Source organism: Pholis gunnellus (genome assembly GCF_910591455.1).
Source record: "Pholis gunnellus genome assembly, chromosome: 13".
Classification (NCBI taxonomy): domain Eukaryota; kingdom Metazoa; phylum Chordata; class Actinopteri; order Perciformes; family Pholidae; genus Pholis; species Pholis gunnellus.
In genome coordinates, this window is record NC_136540.1 from 18533639 (window position 1) to 18554431 (window position 20793).

General features: G+C 44.1%; 2 protein-coding genes across 2 annotated transcripts; one reads left to right on the forward strand and one right to left on the reverse strand.

The window, feature by feature from the left end:
• Positions 1 to 961: 961 nt before the first annotated feature.
• Positions 962 to 6476, forward strand: LOC306705277 (sodium-dependent dopamine transporter). Its single transcript, XM_079171992.1, has 13 exons — positions 962 to 1144; positions 1622 to 1756; positions 1854 to 2058; positions 2909 to 3041; positions 3113 to 3247; positions 3392 to 3495; positions 3585 to 3709; positions 4372 to 4484; positions 4593 to 4733; positions 4820 to 4919; positions 5110 to 5210; positions 5305 to 5472; positions 5592 to 6476. Exons 1-13 carry the CDS (start codon positions 1018 to 1020, stop codon positions 5742 to 5744), a joined length of 1740 nt encoding a protein of 579 aa, XP_079028118.1. The 5' UTR covers positions 962 to 1017; the 3' UTR covers positions 5745 to 6476.
• A 52-nt stretch (positions 6477 to 6528) lies between these two features.
• dhrs11a (dehydrogenase/reductase 11a) lies at positions 6529 to 20188 on the reverse strand. The gene is made up of 7 exons (XM_079171993.1): positions 19855 to 20188; positions 9469 to 9678; positions 8485 to 8579; positions 8000 to 8129; positions 7728 to 7820; positions 7559 to 7624; positions 6529 to 7449 (listed from the first exon to the last, which is right to left on the reverse strand). The coding sequence occupies exons 1-7, from the start codon at positions 19984 to 19986 to the stop codon at positions 7408 to 7410; spliced, it is 768 nt and encodes a 255-aa protein (XP_079028119.1). The 5' UTR covers positions 19987 to 20188; the 3' UTR covers positions 6529 to 7407.
• Between the last annotated feature and the right edge of the window lie 605 nt (positions 20189 to 20793).

The following is a 20793-nucleotide window of genomic DNA, read 5'->3' on the forward strand; positions in this document are numbered from 1 at the left end:
CTCCAGATTTTGTTTTTGCTGCGCCACCTTCCTCCTTTTCAGCATAGTTGGCTTTGGCAGTGGCACAAAGACTGGGGGGGGGGGCATGTTTGTCGACCTGTGACGTCCACCGCTGCATCTCTCTGCTGCAACCTTTGCTGTTCTTTGTTGGCTGCGTTTCCTCTTTAACCTAACTCCCTCTGTGATGGTTCATTTGGGTGTCTTTCCAGCTTACTCCCCCAAAAAAATCTCTGTATATATTGAATCTGTTGTCAGCAGAACATAATATCCAACCAGTTGACTTCCTTTTGAAAGGCGACATCTTATTAGGCATTCACCTAATAATGTTTATTACCCCATGTGCCTGATAGTGTGAATGTTTTCTCTAGCTCAATCTCTGATAAAATTATATGGGGCAATACGGGAAATCCATAAAGACTAATTGGAACATGAGCCTAATTGCAAAGTGCAAACAGATAAGGCTCATTGATAAAAAACTCTCTGGAAAGCTGCCATGTGGTGTTGATTGTTATTTTTTCTCTATGGTTACATATTTAATGAGCCACTGGCCATATCTCTGCTTATCGTGGAGGTTTTCAGGGCTACAGGCATGTGGTTTGCTTGACAGCGATGACCTCGCCTGAAATCTGTGTTACAGCACGTGTCGCACATGTGTAACATACTAGTCATAAAAGACGTGCAAGATATCTCTATCTACTTTTCTCTTAACCAGGGAGCTTCAGATTTCTCATTGCTGTTAGTGTTAGTGTTACAAAGGTAAAGCTTGTTAAAAGTAATACATGTAAGATTAAATAAATGATTCAATAGTTGAGTTCTGTCTGTTCTTTTGGACAGAAGCTCTGTCCAAAAGAACAGACAGCAAACATGAGCCTCAGGGCTGCTGCAGTGTTTCTGCTCAGCTAATCATTAAGGATAATAAAAGGGAAGGTTATATCACCCCGAGTCATTTAAATCCCAGCCAACCTGTCCTTGGAGCTTGGGCCCAGACGAGCGACAGCAGCAACACGGGGAGCAGACATGGAGAAACAGCTCAACAGACCAACGTGGAGCAGGCAGATAGAGTTCACCCTGGCTGGCATCGGCTGTGCTGTGGGTCTGGGCAATGTTTGGAGGTTTCCTTATCTCTGCTACAGGAGTGGAGGAGGTGAGACATGTATCTGATGACCTCAAACTGAACTATGACACCAGACCACCATCCGTGCTTATACACTGTACATATCAACTCGGTCTCAAAACGGGCTGCAAACGTTAACAAACTGTGCTGTTACTGAGCTCTACTTCAGTCACGTTGTCCTGTTGTGATGCTGATTGTGTTGAAAAAATGCTCAAGTTGTTTGGAACTTACTGTGAATTTCGTGTGAGAATATATGTGAAAAGTTCTCTCTGTTCTCTGAAACCGTGCATGTACAGTTGGAAGGAGAAATGATTTTACATGATAAAAACAGATATAATATGTTGTGGAGGGATACCTCACCTGATCCAGGATGTTCGGAGGAAAACGCCAGAGCAGGATGTCTTTCACAAAAGTTAAATAATTAGAGGATAACAAAAAACAGGGACAGTGGAAACCCTTTGCCAGCAAGATGTGTGTGAAGGTTGACCTGCCATCCCTTCCCCTCAGGGGCCTTTCTGGTGCCGTACCTGCTCATGCTGGTGGTGTTGGGGGTCCCCCTGCTCTACATGGAGCTGACTGTGGGTCAGTACACGAGGAGAGGGCCCGTCCACGCTCTGGCCACTGTCTGCCCACTCTTAAAAGGTGCTCTGTGGCATGAATTCCTTTCCCCCACTCACTGAAAGAGATACAAACTGAAAAATGGACTTTATTTTTAACAATATCTTTTGCTTGTCCTCAGGAGTGGGCATAGCATCGGTGGCCATCTCCTTCATCATGTGCATCTACTACAATGTGGTCATCACCTGGGCCCTGTATTATCTCTTCAGCTCCTTCCAGGCGCCGCTACCCTGGCAGAACTGCAACAACACCTGGAACACACCGAACTGTACCAACCACGCCACCAACAGCAGCTTATCCTCCACAGCCAGCCAGGAGTTCTTCGAGTATGCTTTCACTGCGTAGGAGAAACTGGCGCTGGTTTCTCAGAATTGTGAAACCAGACTAGATAATGATTATATTGTTGCAGGATTACAAAACCCCTGTAGCTTGACAAGAGGCTGGACTGCTTACACAGCTCTTACTCTGGGGATTGTGTCCGAGGTGAACACATTATTTTGATACATAAGAATGGATTAGTCATGTGAGGTGGAGGTTAGCGATAAGAGGTAAACAGATGCTATCTCAAAGGAAGCTTTGCGTCACTTTTAAACTTGAACTTCATCACTCGTCTAATATCAAATCTTTATTCTTCTGCAGCAGTGGTTTACTCATTAAGTTGTTTAGTGGATACATGTAGGAATGGAATGTAAGTTTTGCGCCAAGCAATTAATGCCACAAGAAGTCACAGACAGTGTTGGGTGATTAGAGATGTGAAAGCGGGGCTACAGAGATACTGCCTTCTTATCTGAACGTGTGGGCATGAACTGTTTATAATATGTATGGTAGCTGTTTGTTTTTTTATCAATGCAAAGTACAATTTGGACTCACTGACCACTGAACATTTGCTCCTTTAAAATGCAAATCTATATTGAAATGTTTGCTTGTTTAATCTGTGAAATCAGAATTTCCCACTTCAGGTCGCAATAACTCAACATCTGATCATACAACTATTTGCATCCTCGTGCAATAGAGAGGTTGCTGTTCACCAAATATAAACTGGCATATCGTGGTAGATAAACACTTACAGGGAACAAAGATAGTAAAGTATAGTAAGTATCTAGTGTGTTCAGTTTTGAGGCATGATGTCAGAATTATTTAATCGTCTTTTTCTCTTTTTTTGTGACTTCTTTGAAGATATAAGATGCTGGAGCAGACGAGTGGAGTAGATGAAGCTGGAGTGGTCCGGTGGGAGCTTTTGCTCATTCTCATTCTGGCTTGGGTCCTCATATACTTTTGCATCTTTAAGGGGGTGAAATCGACGGGCAAGGTGAGTGAAAAGAGAGAGGAATTAGGACAGAGACAAGGAGGCAGTCAGTGAATAACAACCACTGTTTGCAGGTGGTGTACTTCACGGCTCTATTCCCATACGTTATCCTGATCGCCCTGCTGATCAATAATGCACAGCTTCCTGGGGCATTAGATGGAATATCTTTCTTCATCCTGCCAAAGTGGGACAAGCTGCTGTCAGTGGAGGTAAGAAGGAAGAATCCGAGGAGACGAGGAACTGGAAAATCTGCTGGTTCTGTCTGAAACAGGAGAGCAGTTAACTGGTGGATTGGTAGCGGGTATTAACTGGCAGCGATGGTGGTTTTGGACGGTCATCCCTCTGTGTTTTAGGTGTGGGTGAATGCTGCAGCTCAGATTTTCAACTCCATCGGGATTGGTTTCGGCTCCCTCATGGCCATGTCCAGCTACAACTCCTTCAACAACAACGTGCTGAAGTACGTAGACGAAATCCTCATACGCTCAGACAACAATGATCACTGGGCAGCAAGAAAGTGTGATAAAAAAACATCTGCTTTCCCCACAGGGACACCATGACTATATCCATCATCAACTCCGTCACCAGCATCCTGGCAGGTTTTGTCATTTTCTCGGCTTTTGGATACATGTCCCATCTGCAGGGCATCCCTGTCAGCGATCTGGCCGTAGATGGTAAGAAATAAAAACTAGTGATAGAAAAAAAAATCTTCAGCTCCAAGGGGATTGGAGAATTCAGGTTTAGAGATTGTCTTCTTTCCCTAATAATATTGTGAGTGTGGCTGGGTAATTACTCATATACATGTTTTTTAAAAAGCAAAGAGAGAAACAAAGAGGGTTTGCAGTGTTATAATTCAGTATCCTTGCAAAGCAGTGTTTCATGGTATATTGTTCCCGGTCATTTTATTTTTAATGGGAAAGGTAAAACAGCTGTAATCCAGTGAAATATGAGTCATAATAGCTAATTAAAGACATAATGATACGATGAAGGAAAAAGGCCAACAGAAATGAATGCATCCTTGCCAACAACAACAAAAATACGCTTTATCACAAACCTAAAAACAATAAGAGGCTACAAGCTTAAAAAAAACAATATGTGGAATTGACAATAAATTCATGAATACAAATTTATAAATATATATATTTTTGAAAAGCAAGTGGTGCATTACATTACACAAACCATCAGTACGCTTCTTTCCAATGCATGCAGTCACAGAGTGGTTGCGCTAGAGATGTTGATGAATTCTCCATATATTGCTCTTGCCATTGCAATTTTCATAATTTACTTTTTCAATCAGCAATGCCACACTGTCATCTTGTGCGTTTGTTGCATTCAGGTCCAGGACTGGTTTTTATTGTTTACCCACAAGCCTTTGCCAACATGCCACTGTCTCAGCTGTGGGCCGTGATGTTCTTCTTCATGCTGCTTTGCCTCGGACTGGACAGTGAGGTAGTTAATGGAGGAAACGGCACCACTTCAGTAATAGTAAGAAATATATGCAGCAATGCTGCAGAGGTGCAATGTGACTTTCTTTTCTCTTCGTCTTTTTTTTGTCAGTTTGCAATGGTTGAAGTGATGGTGACCAGTCTCATGGACGAGTTCCAACAGCACCTGATTACATTTTTCAAGCGGAAGGAGCTGTTTGTTCTTGCTATTTGTGGCGCAGCGGGCCTTCTGGGGATCCCTTGTGTCATGCAGGTATACAGACATGTGATTTACTGGATGAGCTTTAATTGAAGTGTAACACTTACCCGCAAGTCCTAAAGAGCATGTCTCTTTTTCAGGTGGGCATCTATGTGTTCCAGCTCATGGACCATTACACCGCCATAGTGTCCATCTTGTTTCTTGCGTTCTTTGAGGTCATAGCCATCTGTTGGAGTTATGGTAAGCAAATGTTTTGTGTTTCTGTTTTTCAGTGGCCTGTTATCGTCACATGCTCCAAAAGTAGACATCTCTTTTTTTTTTTTGAGGCTATATGTAGACTATCCTTCTCAATGCCAAATGTTGTAAAAGGTCTGACACCATGCAAACACAATGTGCACGGCTGTTAACTGAAGCAGCTCTCCATGCGCAGGTGTGAATCGACTTTCAGACAACCTAGAGGAGATGACTGGGAAAAGACCAAACATCTTCTTCAGACTCTGTTGGCTGATAGTTGCTCCTGTGCTGGTCACTGTAAGTCCACATGATTTTGATTTTTTTTTCTCCCCCTGAACCAAAACTGAGATCCATCTAAACGTGTCACATTACTTGTTTCTTCTTGGGGCAGGTCATCCTGATTTTCTCCATCATCCAGTTTAAACCAGCCCGCTACGGGGACTACGTCTTCCCTCCCTGGGCTCAGGGGGTCGGCTGGGTCATCGCCATGGGCTCCATCATCTGGATTCCTTTGGGTGCTGTTCACACATTGTGGGTGCTACCTGGCTCGTTCATGCAGGTGACACACATTTGCTTTTTTTTCATTTTCTCTCCAGTCAAAACATTGAAGGTGCAGCAGCGCCCACGTGCGTGTGTTGCAAGCTATGCGATAATACTATTGGTGCAATTCTCCTACAGAAACTGAAGCTGTCCCTCACACCGTACGCCCTGAATGAAAAGCCAAAAATGCCGTACTATGAGAGGGGAGGAGGAGAAACACATCCAGGCATCGCTGTCATCAGCTCCAACATCCAGCTGCCTGAAAAACCTCCCATTCAGACAAACCTGTGACGGCTCTGTGCTTTGACAAGAGTGGCAAGTTAATCACAAAGTATCGTTTGCCATTAGTTTTAAAACTTCAACAAAACGTTGAGCAAGCATACTACAAAAATGACCTACATGATGTTGAAAATGTGTTGCTGCATATCTGCCATGCAGATGTATTGAAATAGCCATTTTTTGTGAGCCTTTTAATCTGTTTTTGTACATTTGAGATTTGGTTGAACTTCTAACCGTTTTGCTGATTTTTTAAATGTGAAAAGATGTTTAGAAGCGTTTAGAATGACTTATTGTTGTGTACATCTTGAATATTCAGCCAACACTTCCTGTTGCCACAGAGCTCCAAATGACAAATGAGTGCTCGTCAGGGCTTCACACACATTCCCCGGCCCTCATTGATACGGACTCAACTTTGCTAAGGGTGCCATCTCTTGGCCATGTCGGCTGATGCAAGTACGAGTGTTGTTAAATCTGAGGTCAGGTACTGTGCTTAGATTTAGTACATCTATATTAGCCAATGAAATGATAAAGTAATGCTACCATTTAACATTCACAGTTCATCCAGCTGAATCACTTCTGTTAAAACCATAAACCACTGTGGACCAGTTCATTGTGCCCGACTCTTTTATTAGGTCAAATGCAACAACTGCTGATAAAGATGATTTATACGTCAGTGGTAAATAAGGGAGTACACGGCTCATGCAATTCTATGTCATGTAAGGTGTAATAAAAAGTCAAAGTCCACAGCTTGTGAGTTCTACAATGACAGGTGGGCTCTAACGTCCGGTGAACATAACAGACCATAATTCACTTTCCGGGCAATTGTCTTTATTTATTCATTTAAGGAGAAATTTCCACTGTGAGGTACACATTTCTAGGGTATACATTTACAGAGTTAGTTCTTTTTCCCTACATAAGTTGCCAGTGTTTCCTTCTTGTAATTCCTCATAAATGAATCCAAAGTGCAGAACGACTGAAATTACAGGTGGATAGTAGAAACCCATGTGCTGAACAGACGATGGCACCTGTGCTTTTTCCTGGTTCCTTATGAGTGGGTGAATGCCTTTGTGAAAACATACGGTGAGTAAAGGTGGCAGCATGGACAGACTGATGTTAGTTACAGTGGGTAAGACATAGTACTGTCTGTGGTTAGTGTATATGAGATCACATCTATCTATGATCAAAAGTTAAAACATTTATAAAAAGAAAAGATTAAAACAAAAAAAATGTCATTCTTATAAACAGCAATTAATCTTTCCATTTAATTTCAAAACGATATGTCATGTGACCTACAAAAATCATGTGCAATCAATGGCATACTCTTCCCTCTGAAGTGATGGTCGTGCGGATGACCACACAGCACAGCAGCAACTCTCTCCTTTGTTATTTGTTGGAGTCGGCTCAGTCCGGGGACTGGGCTCAACGATTCACAAATACCAGGTTGCTGCATTCAGTAGTATTTTCGCAGTGGTTTACAAAGTCCGCACCCTTAAATTTCCTCGCACAGCCTTCTTAAGGCTCATGCCCTCTTTGACCATGGCCCTGCAGATCCAACACAGCTGTAGTTGATTTGTTTTACCCCCCCACCCCACCCCACCCTTGCCCAGCAGAGGTCGCTATGGAGTCACCATGGCTGCCGTCTGGTCTGCTCCTCCTACAGCTTCCTGTTCCACTGCTATGACACCTGCTCTACTGGCCTCATCTGCACATCTCCAATCTGGTGACACAAACAAAAGACATCAGTACAGAAACCAGCCGCCGCACAACGCTGATCCATTTGATGGTGTAAAAGCTAGAGAGACACAGAGATGTATACATGTACGTACCTGGACATGAGGCGGGGCACTGAGGACAAATGTGACTGCACTGGCTACGTCTTCTGCTTTCAAACACTTAAAAAGTGGAGAAAGGAGGTGTTATTGATGCAAAAGCACTCTGGTATTTTCACTTTGTGTAATGCATCTTGTGACTCCGAAGTCAAACGAGCGCTCTTACTTTCATACTCTCGTACACCGCGGCTGCTTTCTCTGGATCACTGTTGTGGTGCCGGAAGGCAAACTCGGTCTCAACTATTCCAGGAGATATACACTGCAGGGAAGGCAAACGCATCGGGGGTAAAACGTTCATATTTACCGCTTACTGCACTGACAGTTTGGGAAAGCTGAAGGACAAACTAGAGTAGAGTTGTTTATGTGACCCAATATGCGAGCAACAGCACAGGCCCAAAGCAAAAACCTGCAAACTCTGAGGACAACCGCTAAACTTACGGTGGCTCTGATGTGGGTGTTTGCTTCTCGCAGCTCTTGCCGTATCCCCTCGGTCAAAGCAGTCACCGCGTATTTAGTGGCACAATAGAAATGCTCGTCGCCACTCGGGACCACTCGGTGCCCACCCATACTGTAACAGGTAGAAGGGGAGAGAGACGCGTTAGTGACCACATTATTGTAAATAACTCTACTTGCTTCCTTCTAGAGCAAGACGTCACATTTATTTGTATGGTTGAATATCATAGACAGTCTCAATGGGCTTTGCAGGCCCAGAGCAGTTCCCACAAATAGACAGTTGAATCAATTAATAGATCTATAAAATTCAACAACAGGATTATGATAGATCTTCACATTGTTCCATGTACAGGCTCACAATGGGCTTTACTTAACACCTGCCGGATTTAAACCACCTTGAACAAACCGGCTGAGGTATTTCCAGATCAATCTATACATTTGTTCTTGGATTTAAAAAAGGTATAGCTTACCTGTTAATATTGATGATGTGGCCATCGTCCACATTCCTCTCCTTCATTGATTTGTATGCCTCTCGGGTGCAGATGGACAAGGCCAAGACATTCACCTGCAGGGTGAAGTGAAGACATCCACTTAATTCATGTCTCAGTTTCTATCAATCTCTATATGCACGACATGACACGTAGCTAAACTCCGGTTCACATCACAGTGGAATGGGATTTTGCAAAATCTCAGAATACCCTGTGATGAAAGTGCATCAGCTGACTGAGGTTCACGGCACCGCTGCGTTAGACCAGCTGAACCTGCTGTTCCTGTCCAGCTTGTGGCCTCTAAGCTGCTCCCGCGGTGACATTGATAGACGGCAGGTTAAAGCCAACGTGGTGGCAAGATAGGGGGGAAGTGACCAAACAAGGTCAGCGTACAGATTAAACACGGGCTAAAAATACACTGCTGTACACATTCATGTGGGCTGCCATGACAACAGATGGACGAGCGTTACGAATGCAGGACTCTGGGAGGCAGGGACTTTGGAGCAGGGGGGAGGGGGGGGGGGGGGGGGGGTCTTCAGTGGTCAAGAGCTCAATGAATCACAATGTAAGGTTTGAACAAGAGAAATAGTGCCGGCTTTCATTAGTGGGCCTCTGCTGTGCTTCTCCTCAGAGCCAATGAAGCAGCCTCTGTGAGGGGAGGGGCTCTGTGTGTGCGTGTGCGTGCGTTCGTGCGTGTGCGCGTGCTGGCCCATGTGTCCGCACACTTCTGCTTTAACTCTTACTCCAACGGACGACAACGCTCTACAAACACAACACTTCCACTCACACCGGGCAACCGTTTCAGCTCCTCCTGCTTTTTTTTCTGGTTGAGTAGAGCACCAATAAAAAAATCAATATAACATAAACGGAAGAGGATCATTCTAACCAACCCTACAACAAAAAAATACAAAGCTCGTTTCAGCTGAAGCATTTTATATTTGTGTGTGCGTGTGATGATCCACCCACGTCGATCATGTTCCTCCAGCCCTCCGTCTTCCCGCTGAGCAAGGGCTCATTGTGGGCCAGCCCGGCGTTGTTGATGCACACGTCCACGCCCTTGTGTAGCGTCTTGATGGCTGAAAACATGGACAGGATCTCCTCCTCGTTGGACAGGTCACACTTGTAAGGGATCAGCGTGCCGCTGTAGCCCGCACTCTGACATTCTGCTGCCAGCTTCTGAAAAACACAAATCAGACCCAATTTAACAATTTGACATTTGTTAGAGGATAATAAACACAAAAATGTAAGCACTACAAGTCGCCACAAATTGATAATCAGGACTGAGGCACTGTTGGGCGAGAGCTAGAAATGATTAACCCACCGCATCATAATTAAGATAGAGTCAGCGCCATCATAAAACACCCTACCCGCTCAGACATGAGGAAAACCGAGAGAGCGTGCAGCCGTAAAATCAACACATCAGATGAGGGCAAGAGGTAACCTGACAGCGTCAGTGAAGCCGGAACCACTCAAGTCTGAGTACGTCTTTGCCCTGATAACAAAACGCACATTAACTGAAATTCCATTTTCTCCAAAAAAAATCCAAATCATGACCCTGGACGAGAAGAAGCAAGCATTTGCACACATGTGACGCCTCTTCCTTTGGGTTTACAGCTGGGCTGAGCCGGCTGAAGGCTCCACTCCAACCAGGTCAGCTGGCTGCGTCCACTGCTGTGGGGTTTGATACAAACTGACAAACCCCCCCCCCCCCCCCCTGCCAGGCACAGCTGCACCAGTCACCTGATGTCTGGCTCTGGGTGCCAGTCAGAGAAAGGGAGGGGGCGTGAGGGATAAGGGCGGTGCTGGTGGTGGACCGAGATGATGGAGCAGTGTGTGTGTGTGTGTGTGGACTAAATGTTTAGAAAGTCCATTATGTGGATGTAATAGAAGGAGAAAACAAACCTCTAAAATGTCAACAAAAGCTTCAGTGCGCTGCAATAATCAAGAGAATATTCAGATGACATATTTTGGTGTTTGTCTTATTTGAAGAACATGAAGTTGGCAGAAACTGGACATGATGACCATTTATCTATTATTCTTAGTTAACCATTTCAACAGTATATTCGTTACTTTTAGTTAACTATTTAGAGTTCAGTTTCCTTAATTAAATGAATGAGCTTTCCATGACTCCTCTGGTTCCCTGGTTGGGAATCACTGACAATAACAATCAACAATGCTGGTTTTGTTCTCAATCCCACATCAGGAAACAGCAAGAGCTTATTTCCAGATTCATCCATCAAAGAACTGGCGTACACACCAAGTAACGTGTGATAAATTCAGAGCGGCCATGTGACTTATTGAGAGCGTGATCGTGACTAAATATATATATATATATATTAAATGTTAAATGTTTTAATGTTAAAAAAACACCGAAATACTCAAGGGAGCTAAATATAAAAAAAGGTCAGGATTTATGTACTTCTGCCTCTTTCCAAAATGCCTCGTCAGTATCGTGGGCACTTTCCAACCTTTTCTTTAAGACCCACAACACTTTAAACGTTCCTTATGTGCACGGACGTTGAGCACTGAATCCTGCTTTATGGTCAGAGCGAAGCTCGTTGTAAAGTAAGTATATAATCATAGCTCACAATGTTGAGCTCTTTTTTTTTGTGGTGCAACTAATCCGAGAGAAGAGGCGGCATGATCTGATGCCTCCTGAGTCCTGAGTACCTGAAATGTGGCGACAGTTTAGACAGCACAGAATGTAAAATGAAGAAATCCGCAAAGCATGCAGAAGAGAAAGACAATCGCTCATCACATGGAGGAGTGTGGATCAGTGGGACTAATGTTGTGGGACTTTCTGTTAAATGTCTGACATCTGAACACGAGTGCAGCATATCTGCAGATTGTGGTCGCTGCTGCAGCCGATCCTTAAGGAAACCAAGGATGTGTGAAGCCTGCTTTTTTGTAATCAGGATGAAATTGGATTTAGGCTTCTTTTTTTTTTAAAACAAAACATGTAATAGAGCGAATGCATCCTATCTCACACTTGGAGTCTGCAGATTCCCCCTGCTCTTCCTCTAAGCTGTTTAACTGGGATTATCCAGAGTGAAGGCATTACCCGAATAAAGCTGTCAAAATGCTAAAACACTGAAAACACTGTAAAGACTTAAAACCAGCCCCCCCCCCCCCCCTGCCTATCACCTCGACTGTGAGGCAGTGATCACTGGTCTGTTCAGACATTAAAGTCAAGTATCTGAACTGCCTTAAGACCAAAGATCTCCACTAGAGGGGGAAGCCATGCCGGCCTTTTGTTAGAGGGGGAGAACTGGTTGTGTTGCTGAGGTTTAAGTGGGAGCAGCAGAGCAAACAGGCTGTGATCTTGGTCCAACGACAGGAAGTCTCAGGCTGTGAATCTCTGCGTGTGTGCTTGTGTGCTTGTGTGTGTGTGTGTGTGTGTGTGTGTGTGTGTGTGTGTGTGTGTGTGTGTGTGTGTGTGTGCGAGTTCTGGCACCAGCTCCACTGCCTACAGCAACGGCACTACAGATAAGCAACAGCAACATAGCTGGCAAATGCACTCCACACGCGATCCATTTATCACAAAATGTATTATAAACCGGAGATCTGCAGGTGAAGTATGTTTGGTGCCACTCCTTTTAAACACAGTGAGAGAGAACATACCATAATGACAGACAGCAGAGCTGCTGAATGAGCCTTGGGGAAACACATAAAACTGAAGATAAGTATGTTTGAGGGAAAGTTGTACTGGAGACACCCAAATCAATCAAAAGCTGCATCGGAATCCAACATTTCCCCCACTCAATGCAGCCTTCACTACTTGGTTTACTAATCTTGCAGTTCTTTTGACAATATTTAAAAAATGTTGCATTCAAAACCCATTTCCATATCACCTGTGTTATCAGTTACTCTCACATGGTTTTGTTCGTGGGCAGTTATAAAAGGCTGCACATGCGCACAAAGAACTCAAACTACATTCACTGCTGCTATTAGCCACACAGTCTTGATAAGACCGACACTGAAAAGATAAAAATGACTTACAATTCAAAAGACAAATGATGTTACAACAGGTCATAAAGGCTTTACATGTCACAGTAATGTGTGTGCATACACCCACGCAGCACTCTCCCAACACATGTTTACATGCCTACATGGTGCTGCTGCTGCTGGGGGGGGGGGGGTTATATAAGCTCCACAATGCATGGAACATCATTGTCCTGTTCATCAATCATTCACCCGCTCACGTGGAGCTGGTGTAAATCGACCGGGGGAAAACGACTCGCTATAGAGGAGTGGGAGGGGATGAAAATAAATAAATAAATAAATAAAGCTGCCAAAACGCTAAAGGCAGACAAGATCTAAGTGGTGAGCCAGATCAATAGCACGAGGCGGCAGCCATGAGCGGAGAGCGCTGAGAAATTGGATTCGTCTCAGGTTGACTCGGGAGGTCTCGCAGACAAGAGATGGATTGTGTTATAGGCCACTGTGCCCCCTCTTAGTGTCTGAAAAGACTGGTAGGTGGTTACAAAAAAAATACAAATGTGTAATGCAGCCCCCCCCCCCCTTAATCCTACGTGTCCCAACTCTTAAGAACCTGCGACACACAAAACTGTTTTGCCTGTCAAAATGCATTCTCGTCCTCATTACTGAGACTGTTGCCCACTGATCACAAATAAAAAAAGAAGTTTTTGCGGAAGGAGGGAGGAGTAGAGAGCGGGTTGGCAGCCAGAAAGAGAAACAGGAGGAGAGGGAGAAGACAAAACCTGAGGCCCGCTGCATTAAAAACACATTCACATCTCAGTATGAGTTGCTCTGTGAGGAGAACAGCACAGGATGGGGTCCTGCAGGCAACGAGAAATCCACCCAATAGATGAATTCACAGTAAGACTCATTTAGAGCTACCATGGCATTTCACCAGGAGCCAAATTAAATAAGTGAAGGGGATCTCATTCTTTGTTTATCGGTTCCTTTTCTGAAAACACACTAACAAGAAGGTCTCTGAGAAACACATCCAGTTGAGACACTTTATTCTTTACTCCCTCTCCATCGCTCACTGCTCAGCTGAACTACGGTGTGACATAAAAATAGACTCTTTCATGTCTCTTGTTGGCACTATTCTGCTGTAATCCTGTACATTTCCCCGCTGCGGGACCAATAAAGGATTATTTGATCTTATCTTTAGCCTGAGCACAATCATACTGACTGTGGGGGTCAAAGGTGATAGCAGGTCTTAGGGGAGACTAGTTGATTTAATCAACAGGTCTGTAAAACTGAGTTCCTCCACAAAGAATCACACACAAAAGCACCACTTTAAACCAGAGATGTGCTCATAAGTTTGATGGAAACAATTCATTAATCATGAAATAAAAAGCATAAAAAAACGACGAAAGTCGACAAAAGAAATCTTAGCCGACTTCGACCAAAAAGACAGATTAGTCGACTAATCGACTGTAAGGGGGGGGGGGGCCCTAGCAGGCTGTATAAAAGCATTGCAGCGGAGAATAAAGGTCCAAAGGACAGCTTTTACAGCACATCCTTCGAGAGGTCTCATCAATACAAAGAGATAAGAAACATAATTACGCTCTTTGTTGGTAACTAGACTCATTGACAGACTTCTGGGGACTTCCAATCATGCAATACGTTTCAACACTTAACCTAAATGACCGTTGAACCTAAAACATGGCGCCTGAGTAAATTTAAAAAAAACATCGTCTGTAAAAACAAGTCCATGCCGCCTTAAGTCACACATTCACATGAGAAACATATGATGAAAAAAAACCATCTCTCCAGTTCTCTTGTTTGTAGTTGATACACGCTGAAGCGTCCTGCTAGTGAACCAGCATCCATCACGTGTCTCATGTGATGAGTGCTTCCTGCACCTGACGCCGCTCATCTGTTCAACAGCTTTGCTCTCGTCGCGGGGCCGTAGCTGGTTGGAGCCACGAGCCATAGCGCTATGCGTGCTTACTTTTAGATAACTAGGCTACAGCCCAGAGCAACAGAAACCAGACGAAAAGGAGCGTCTCGTGGAGACGGTGTGGACCGCGTTTCCAAAAATCAAACAAACACCCAGCAACGAATCTAATTTGGCCACAGTCGGAGCAACAACAATCCAATTTGCATTCTTTCTCGTCGAGCCCTCCCCCCCTCCTTTATGGAAAAACTGAGCTCGGCGAACTCAACTTGTCTCCGTGTTTGTGTTGTAGACTCATGAAATGCTTTCACCACAGAGAGAGCTTTCCTTTGCACTCTGCTGCAAATAAACATTCAACAACAAGCGCTGGCCTGCTTCTGCCGCTGCACTTAGCGTCTGTACGGCCTTCCTCCCGCCGCACAGCTTGAGGCCTCTGCTCGCGCACGCAGACGCACTCTCGCAGACCGCGCACGCAGAGAGGAGATTTCCAGAAAGTCTTCGACAGGACAGGACAGGAAGCGCCCCACCTATCATAGCCCCACATATGATAGCAGGAGGCCCGGAGGGGGGGGGGGGCGGCGGCGGCGGCGGCATGTCAATGCCGGTAAACCGTACACCCTGAAAGGTGTTGAGCACAGAGCGGACTGAAGTGTACAAATCAAACTCACTGCACGTACACCTGTGAACTTGGAATAGGTGAAGGAGAGGTTGAAACTAATGTCAAGGTGAAAATATGCCGAGGTCAGTGTGTTACGGTGAGACTGATTTCTTATCAGCAGCATCTTCCTTTCTATCATACATCTGTGTCTAGACACTTGTGAGTCACCGGTATCCTCTGGCCCGTTGCTTTGGGAGGATTCATATATGAGGAATTGGTGCCATTTGTTGTGTCGGTGACAACGTTGCTTCTCCCTGGGGGGGGCAGGATCCACGTAAACGTGACGGATTATTAGTTAGGTATAAGTCTTTGTCAGCTCACAGCTCAAGTGGAAAAGCGTGCAGTCAGTGGAAAAGCTTTCTGCTTGGGTAAGACAAAAGCTTGTGAGCATGACGAAGAAGCCTCGAGGTAACTTGAAAATTGACACGGAAAATAAAAAAAAACAGCAACTGTGCAGGTGAAGGTAGCGGCTGTGATTGTTTTCTGACAGCCGATGACAAGTGACACGGGAAAAAAAAGCCTGTAATGATCATAATGTACATAGGCTAAAAGGGGTTTTATAATAAAGAACAATAATTCAACAACTAGCTAAATCTACATTTTGCACATCACACGGATCACTAAAAAAAAAACTAAAAACAGAAAAGTATATAAAGAAGCACAGACACAGACTAAAACGAGAGTGAGGCAGAGGTTTGAGACAAAGAGAGTAAATCTGTCTGACCCACTTCAAACCCGTTCTGCTGTGATATCTGTCCACTGTGAAATCACAGGCTGTCCAGACACAACTCACAGGAGGTGGTTGGGACAGCATCAGGTTTGCACACAAGTGAGACACGGATTGTCTTTTATTGTGTCACCTCAGCTTTTGAAGCATGACTGAGCGCCTTTTACCTCCCGCAACAACGGGCACCAAATCGAAGTCGGTCAGCCAAGGTCTTAAATTAACCTTCTGGCTTCAAGTTTTAATTCAGAATTTACTCACTTGCATAAACGTTGCTGTGGCTAGTCACAACAAAAAAGAAGCGTAGAGGCTACTGCTTTGTGCAGAGCTACATTAACAGGCAGCCAATTGGGAACTTTGACAAAACTTTCAAAACAGGCAAAGACCTGAAATTGAATACAACCAATGTATTCAAATGCTATTTTCTCAAAAAAGGCCATCAGCTATCTTCCCAGTCTCTTGCTAAGCCGAAACCCCACCACAAATCTGTTCAGCACTGAAAACCCACAAATGATGTTTGCTAAATTTATCTGATCTAAAACTGCGGCAGCCAAAGCTTTGCATTTTTGACAGATGCGGCTATTGTGGGGTAGCCTCAAAGCACCCAAACGTCTGTTTCACTTCAGCCGTTTTAATTGGACTTAAAAAAAGATGCGTTTGTTCCACAGAGGCGGATGTTCTGTCTGGGACAAACAAATGGGACTACTTGACAATGAATGACCTTGTAACCTTGATAGAAAAGTAATTATTGCCCTATTACAAATAATGCCTGATTAGAACGCTGGATCATTCAAACACATGCTGTATAGAGATTGTAGAAGTACGATTTTATTGACCAGTGAAGAAGGAACAACTATGTTTCGATGTTTCTTGTCGGCAACGACACAAACTACATTTTCCAGGAATCATTGAACAAATGGTGACAAATTCATTTGATTGATTATGTGACAAAAACCACCCCACCCCACGCCTCTCCTCTCCCGGAGCAACAGCAGCCCTGACCTGCAGATAATAATAATCCTGATAATACAAAAACATAAAAGTAACACTTATGGTCTTGTATTGGAAAGGGGCAGGCACACTCATAATAGCAACTATGATTAAAAACCAGGTTGTGGTAGATTCAGATGGAAAACAGTGTGCTAGATTATATTACAACAACCAAATTTGGCAAACATATTAAATTACTTTCATCTAAATTCATAACAGCGTAATAGAATTGCCCCGCCAAATGTGGGAAAAGAAAACAAATGAATCGTAGTCTTAAATCTAATATTTGCGTTTTAAATGGGGGATTATTTGAGTTGTTGCGATCGGCAACTGGCGTCCATCCTCCCATAGCTGTGTATGTACTCCTGCATCCCCTTGTGCTAGGTAAGCAGATATAACAAACCCAACATATGGGCTATGTGGGCCACACTGCAATCAACCAGTAGCTGCAGTGGACGTCCTCTTCGTCTGAGTCAAAAGAAAAAAAGCATATGCATATACATGAAGTCCAGAGAGGATCCTTCCACTGTTTGGATGGTGATCTCACTGCTAAAACTTAAATTGTGCTGTGCGTACATGCACAATGGCACACTTTTCTTTGGACTGCACTGTCCTATGAGGCCGCTTCTAAAGCTTTTACGTCCCCAAACAATACATTGTGTGTGCCGTGAGATAAACACTGAGTTAATGAGAAGCTGTGTTGCTGCTACTTGGACGCGTCCCCGTCGTCTCCATTCCTGCACAGGGCCCATGGTGACCACACGTCTCCCTTCGGCCCGTTGCTCCCCTGCTGCCAACTCTACAGTCTCACAGACAGGCCAAACAATGCCGCAGCCGGGACTCTCCACTCCGCTGTCCCCGTGTTTTATTTACGCCGCAATCTACGACATTTGAATACATTCATCCTTTCATTGTCGGTTTAGTTTTTTTTATCTGGTCTACTACGAGTGTGAATGTTGCTGATGGACGATACGGACATCAAAAGCAAAAGTAGAAGAATGACACACCAAAAGGGAAGTCATAAACAGTGACTTAGTGATGGACACTTGCACTCTCCACTAGCAGCATGCCAGGTTTGGCACAACTACAGCAAGAACCCAGTTTACGTTGCAACGGGTACAATACTGGCTTTGTCCCTCCACTCACACAGACAACTCTCTGAGGTCTTGTACAAGTGATGAAATCCGTCAGAATGGGAGAGATGGAAACGTGTCACTCTACACAACCTGGTATCAATAGTTCTACCAAATATTGAGTTAGTTTAATCTTTTCTTTCATGTATCATGATAAGAAGAGTTGAGATTGTTCTGGCTGTGATGTGGTCAGCTCTTAAATGCCGAATGATTGTATTATGTAAAAAAGTACTATAAAAAGGTTGAAAATGCTGTGACCTTGTTTTGTCACATGGGGGCTGAAACGAGCTGCTGCAGTTAACTATTGACAGCCGGGACCATGTGACCAGAGTATGAATGGAGGGAGGCTATTTATTGCGCAATTCACACTCACTGTATGCATGTATGGGCGTGGGCGCGCGCGTGTGTGTGTGTGTGTGTGTGTGTGTGTGTGTGTGTGTGTGTGTGTGTGTGGGGGGGTGTGTGGGGGTGTGTGTGTGTGTGTAGTTAAGTTGGGAGAAAATGCTTGCATGTAATAGAAACAAGACCTAACTGGAATATGTAAGAATTCCTTTTTTTAACACTAGGAAGAACAACAACAACAAAGATCGATGTAAGAAAAAGTAAGAATGTATATGACAACTACGACAAAATGTAACTTGTGATGTATTATTCACACAAGTGGATGTACTGAGATGACATTCTACGGTACAACACCTAAACATTGAAATGTGACAGTGCTGTTAAAACAACCACAGTCCTGCTAAGCTGCAGTACTCTGCTTCAAAGAATAACACATTAGCTGTCTAAAAGGTGTCTGAACGTAGGCCTTTCAGCAGCCCAGTGGAGGCTTAATTATTGGCTGACAAGATAAGCAAGGTGCACGGCCCTGGGGCTTATGGTTAGGAAAGAGTTAGTGGGGTGGGGCCACTGACTGCAATAGCCCTGGCTTCTGCCTTCCAGTCTGTATCCCCCCTTTGGATTGAATTATTTTTTTAAATTACAGCCATAAATTCACTGGTTCGATAGGCGGACGACAAATTCACATGCAGTTCGAACATAACCACCACTGTTACTTGTCTTTTATTATCGTAGTGGTTGTGAGTTACGCTCTATTGTTGTACAGCTAATGAAGCAATGAGCTCAAACATATGAACATGTGATGTATATACTGGATAGTGATCGGAAAAGCCCTTCATGTACACTAGACAGTACTTAATATATATTTGGTGTCCCACCAGACGGGGGGGACACCAAACTATGGAGAGGTAATTTGCCTCTACCTGAACAGACCGTGCATTACTGGTGGATGAAGGGTGACAGGGTGAGCCACTCGCTCCTGTCCCACATGATGGCCAGTTGTTTGCAGATATCGCCCTCTCTGACCTGTCACCAGGAGAGACATGCTGCATCCTCTGCTGCTGCTGCTGACCCTAACCTCTAACCTCACTGGAGAAGGTCAATCAAAAGAGAGTGATTTTTCCAAGAAAGGATTAATAATACAGAGATTATTACAGATTAGGGGGTTGAGGGATATGCAGAGTGATGCTGGTTGGTGAGTGGTACCGTGAGCCAATCCGGGGTACAATAAAAAATCCTGTAATATTCATATGGAAAATCTGAACAGATCGGGATTTAGCTAACGTCATGGTTTGTAGCGCTTATGATGTCACAGTTACTCTGGTATACAACGTTAATTATTTTGGATTTAACATCCTTGTTACGGTAAAACTATTAGGATGAATGCGGTACTTTTTATTTCATAAAATCGGCTAACGTTACGTTAACGCACCATCATAGTTACCCGACTTGTTCATTTCAACAGCGTACATGGGGCTAAAGGTTTCTACCTGAAGTTGTGACGCTAACGTTAGCTAACAGTTAACGTGTGTTAGCTAACGTTAGTTTGTTGTTGCTCCAACAGAGCTAGCTTATCCGTTGAGTATAGCCCGACTATTTCACAGGTGTTATAATTGGTATTAAATGAAATGCCCACCTCTATTTTGTCCACATTCCTGGCACAGCCGACCACCCTCATGCCTTGCTGGACCAGTGCCCGAGCTACAGCCGCTCCAATGCCCACCGAGGCTCCGGTCACCAGGGCCACTCTGCCTTTCCACCGCTCCATCTCCACCGCACTGTCTCCACCGGTACTGTACGCGAAACAACGGCTCCCGTGCGGCTCCTCTATCTGCTCAGTTCAAGCTGTCACAGTTATCAGTAGTAAGGTATGTTCAAAATGAGGGATGCAGCAGCTACAGCCTCCCGTCTCAGACCGCCCAGCACCCAGGACAGACAGCGGCGGACAGTGTGCCTGAGCCCGGATCCATGCGCTTCTCCGGATGAAATATGAAGAGCCCTGGCGTGAGTAAATGTTTGGTTCATACCACCTCCCACTTGCTTTTTGAGCCCCGGTGCCGAGCTGCATTGAGAGCTCTGTGTGGTGTCATCTACCGCCGCCTGCTGGAGAAAAACTAAAGACAAGTGTTTCGCATGACACCGTTGAGTATTCCCCGTAATCACAAGGTTCTGGTCCGGAGATGTTCTACAACAGCAGTAAATAAAGTAGTTTTGATAGTTATGTTATTTTAGAAATCAATACTGAGATACTCCGTTATGCGCTCCAATACCACCGATGTTTTAAGAGATGTCTTCAAAACAAAACAACTTAAATTAAATCAGAAACACGACATTTACACACATATTTCACTGTAGCAGACTTGTATGTATATATATATATATACATATATATATATACATACATACATACATACATATATATACACTTATATAAACATATATTTTTTTAATATAATATATATATATAAATAAATACAAATGATATATGTACTGTACCTGATGAAACGGAAATAAATTATCCATGGTGATGAAAATATATTCCTCATATAACTTGAACCAGTTTGATAACAAAGCC

Excerpts from the sequence above, each read along its gene's own strand:
- LOC306705277 (XM_079171992.1), top strand. The coding sequence starts at position 1,018 with ATGGAGAAACAGCTCAACAGACCAACGTGGAGCAGGCAGATAGAGTTC. Across the intron at positions 4,734-4,819 it reads GGATCCCTTGTGTCATGCAG|GTGGGCATCTATGTGTTCCA; the intron begins GTATACAGACAT and ends TCTCTTTTTCAG. Across the intron at positions 4,920-5,109 it reads AGCCATCTGTTGGAGTTATG|GTGTGAATCGACTTTCAGAC; the intron begins GTAAGCAAATGT and ends CTCCATGCGCAG.
- dhrs11a (XM_079171993.1), bottom strand. The coding sequence starts at position 19,986 with ATGGAGCGGTGGAAAGGCAGAGTGGCCCTGGTGACCGGAGCCTCGGTG. Across the intron at positions 8,130-8,484 it reads CACATCATCAATATTAACAG|TATGGGTGGGCACCGAGTGG; the intron begins GTAAGCTATACC and ends TACCTGTTACAG. Across the intron at positions 7,450-7,558 it reads GTGCCCCGCCTCATGTCCAG|ATTGGAGATGTGCAGATGAG; the intron begins GTACGTACATGT and ends TTGTGTCACCAG.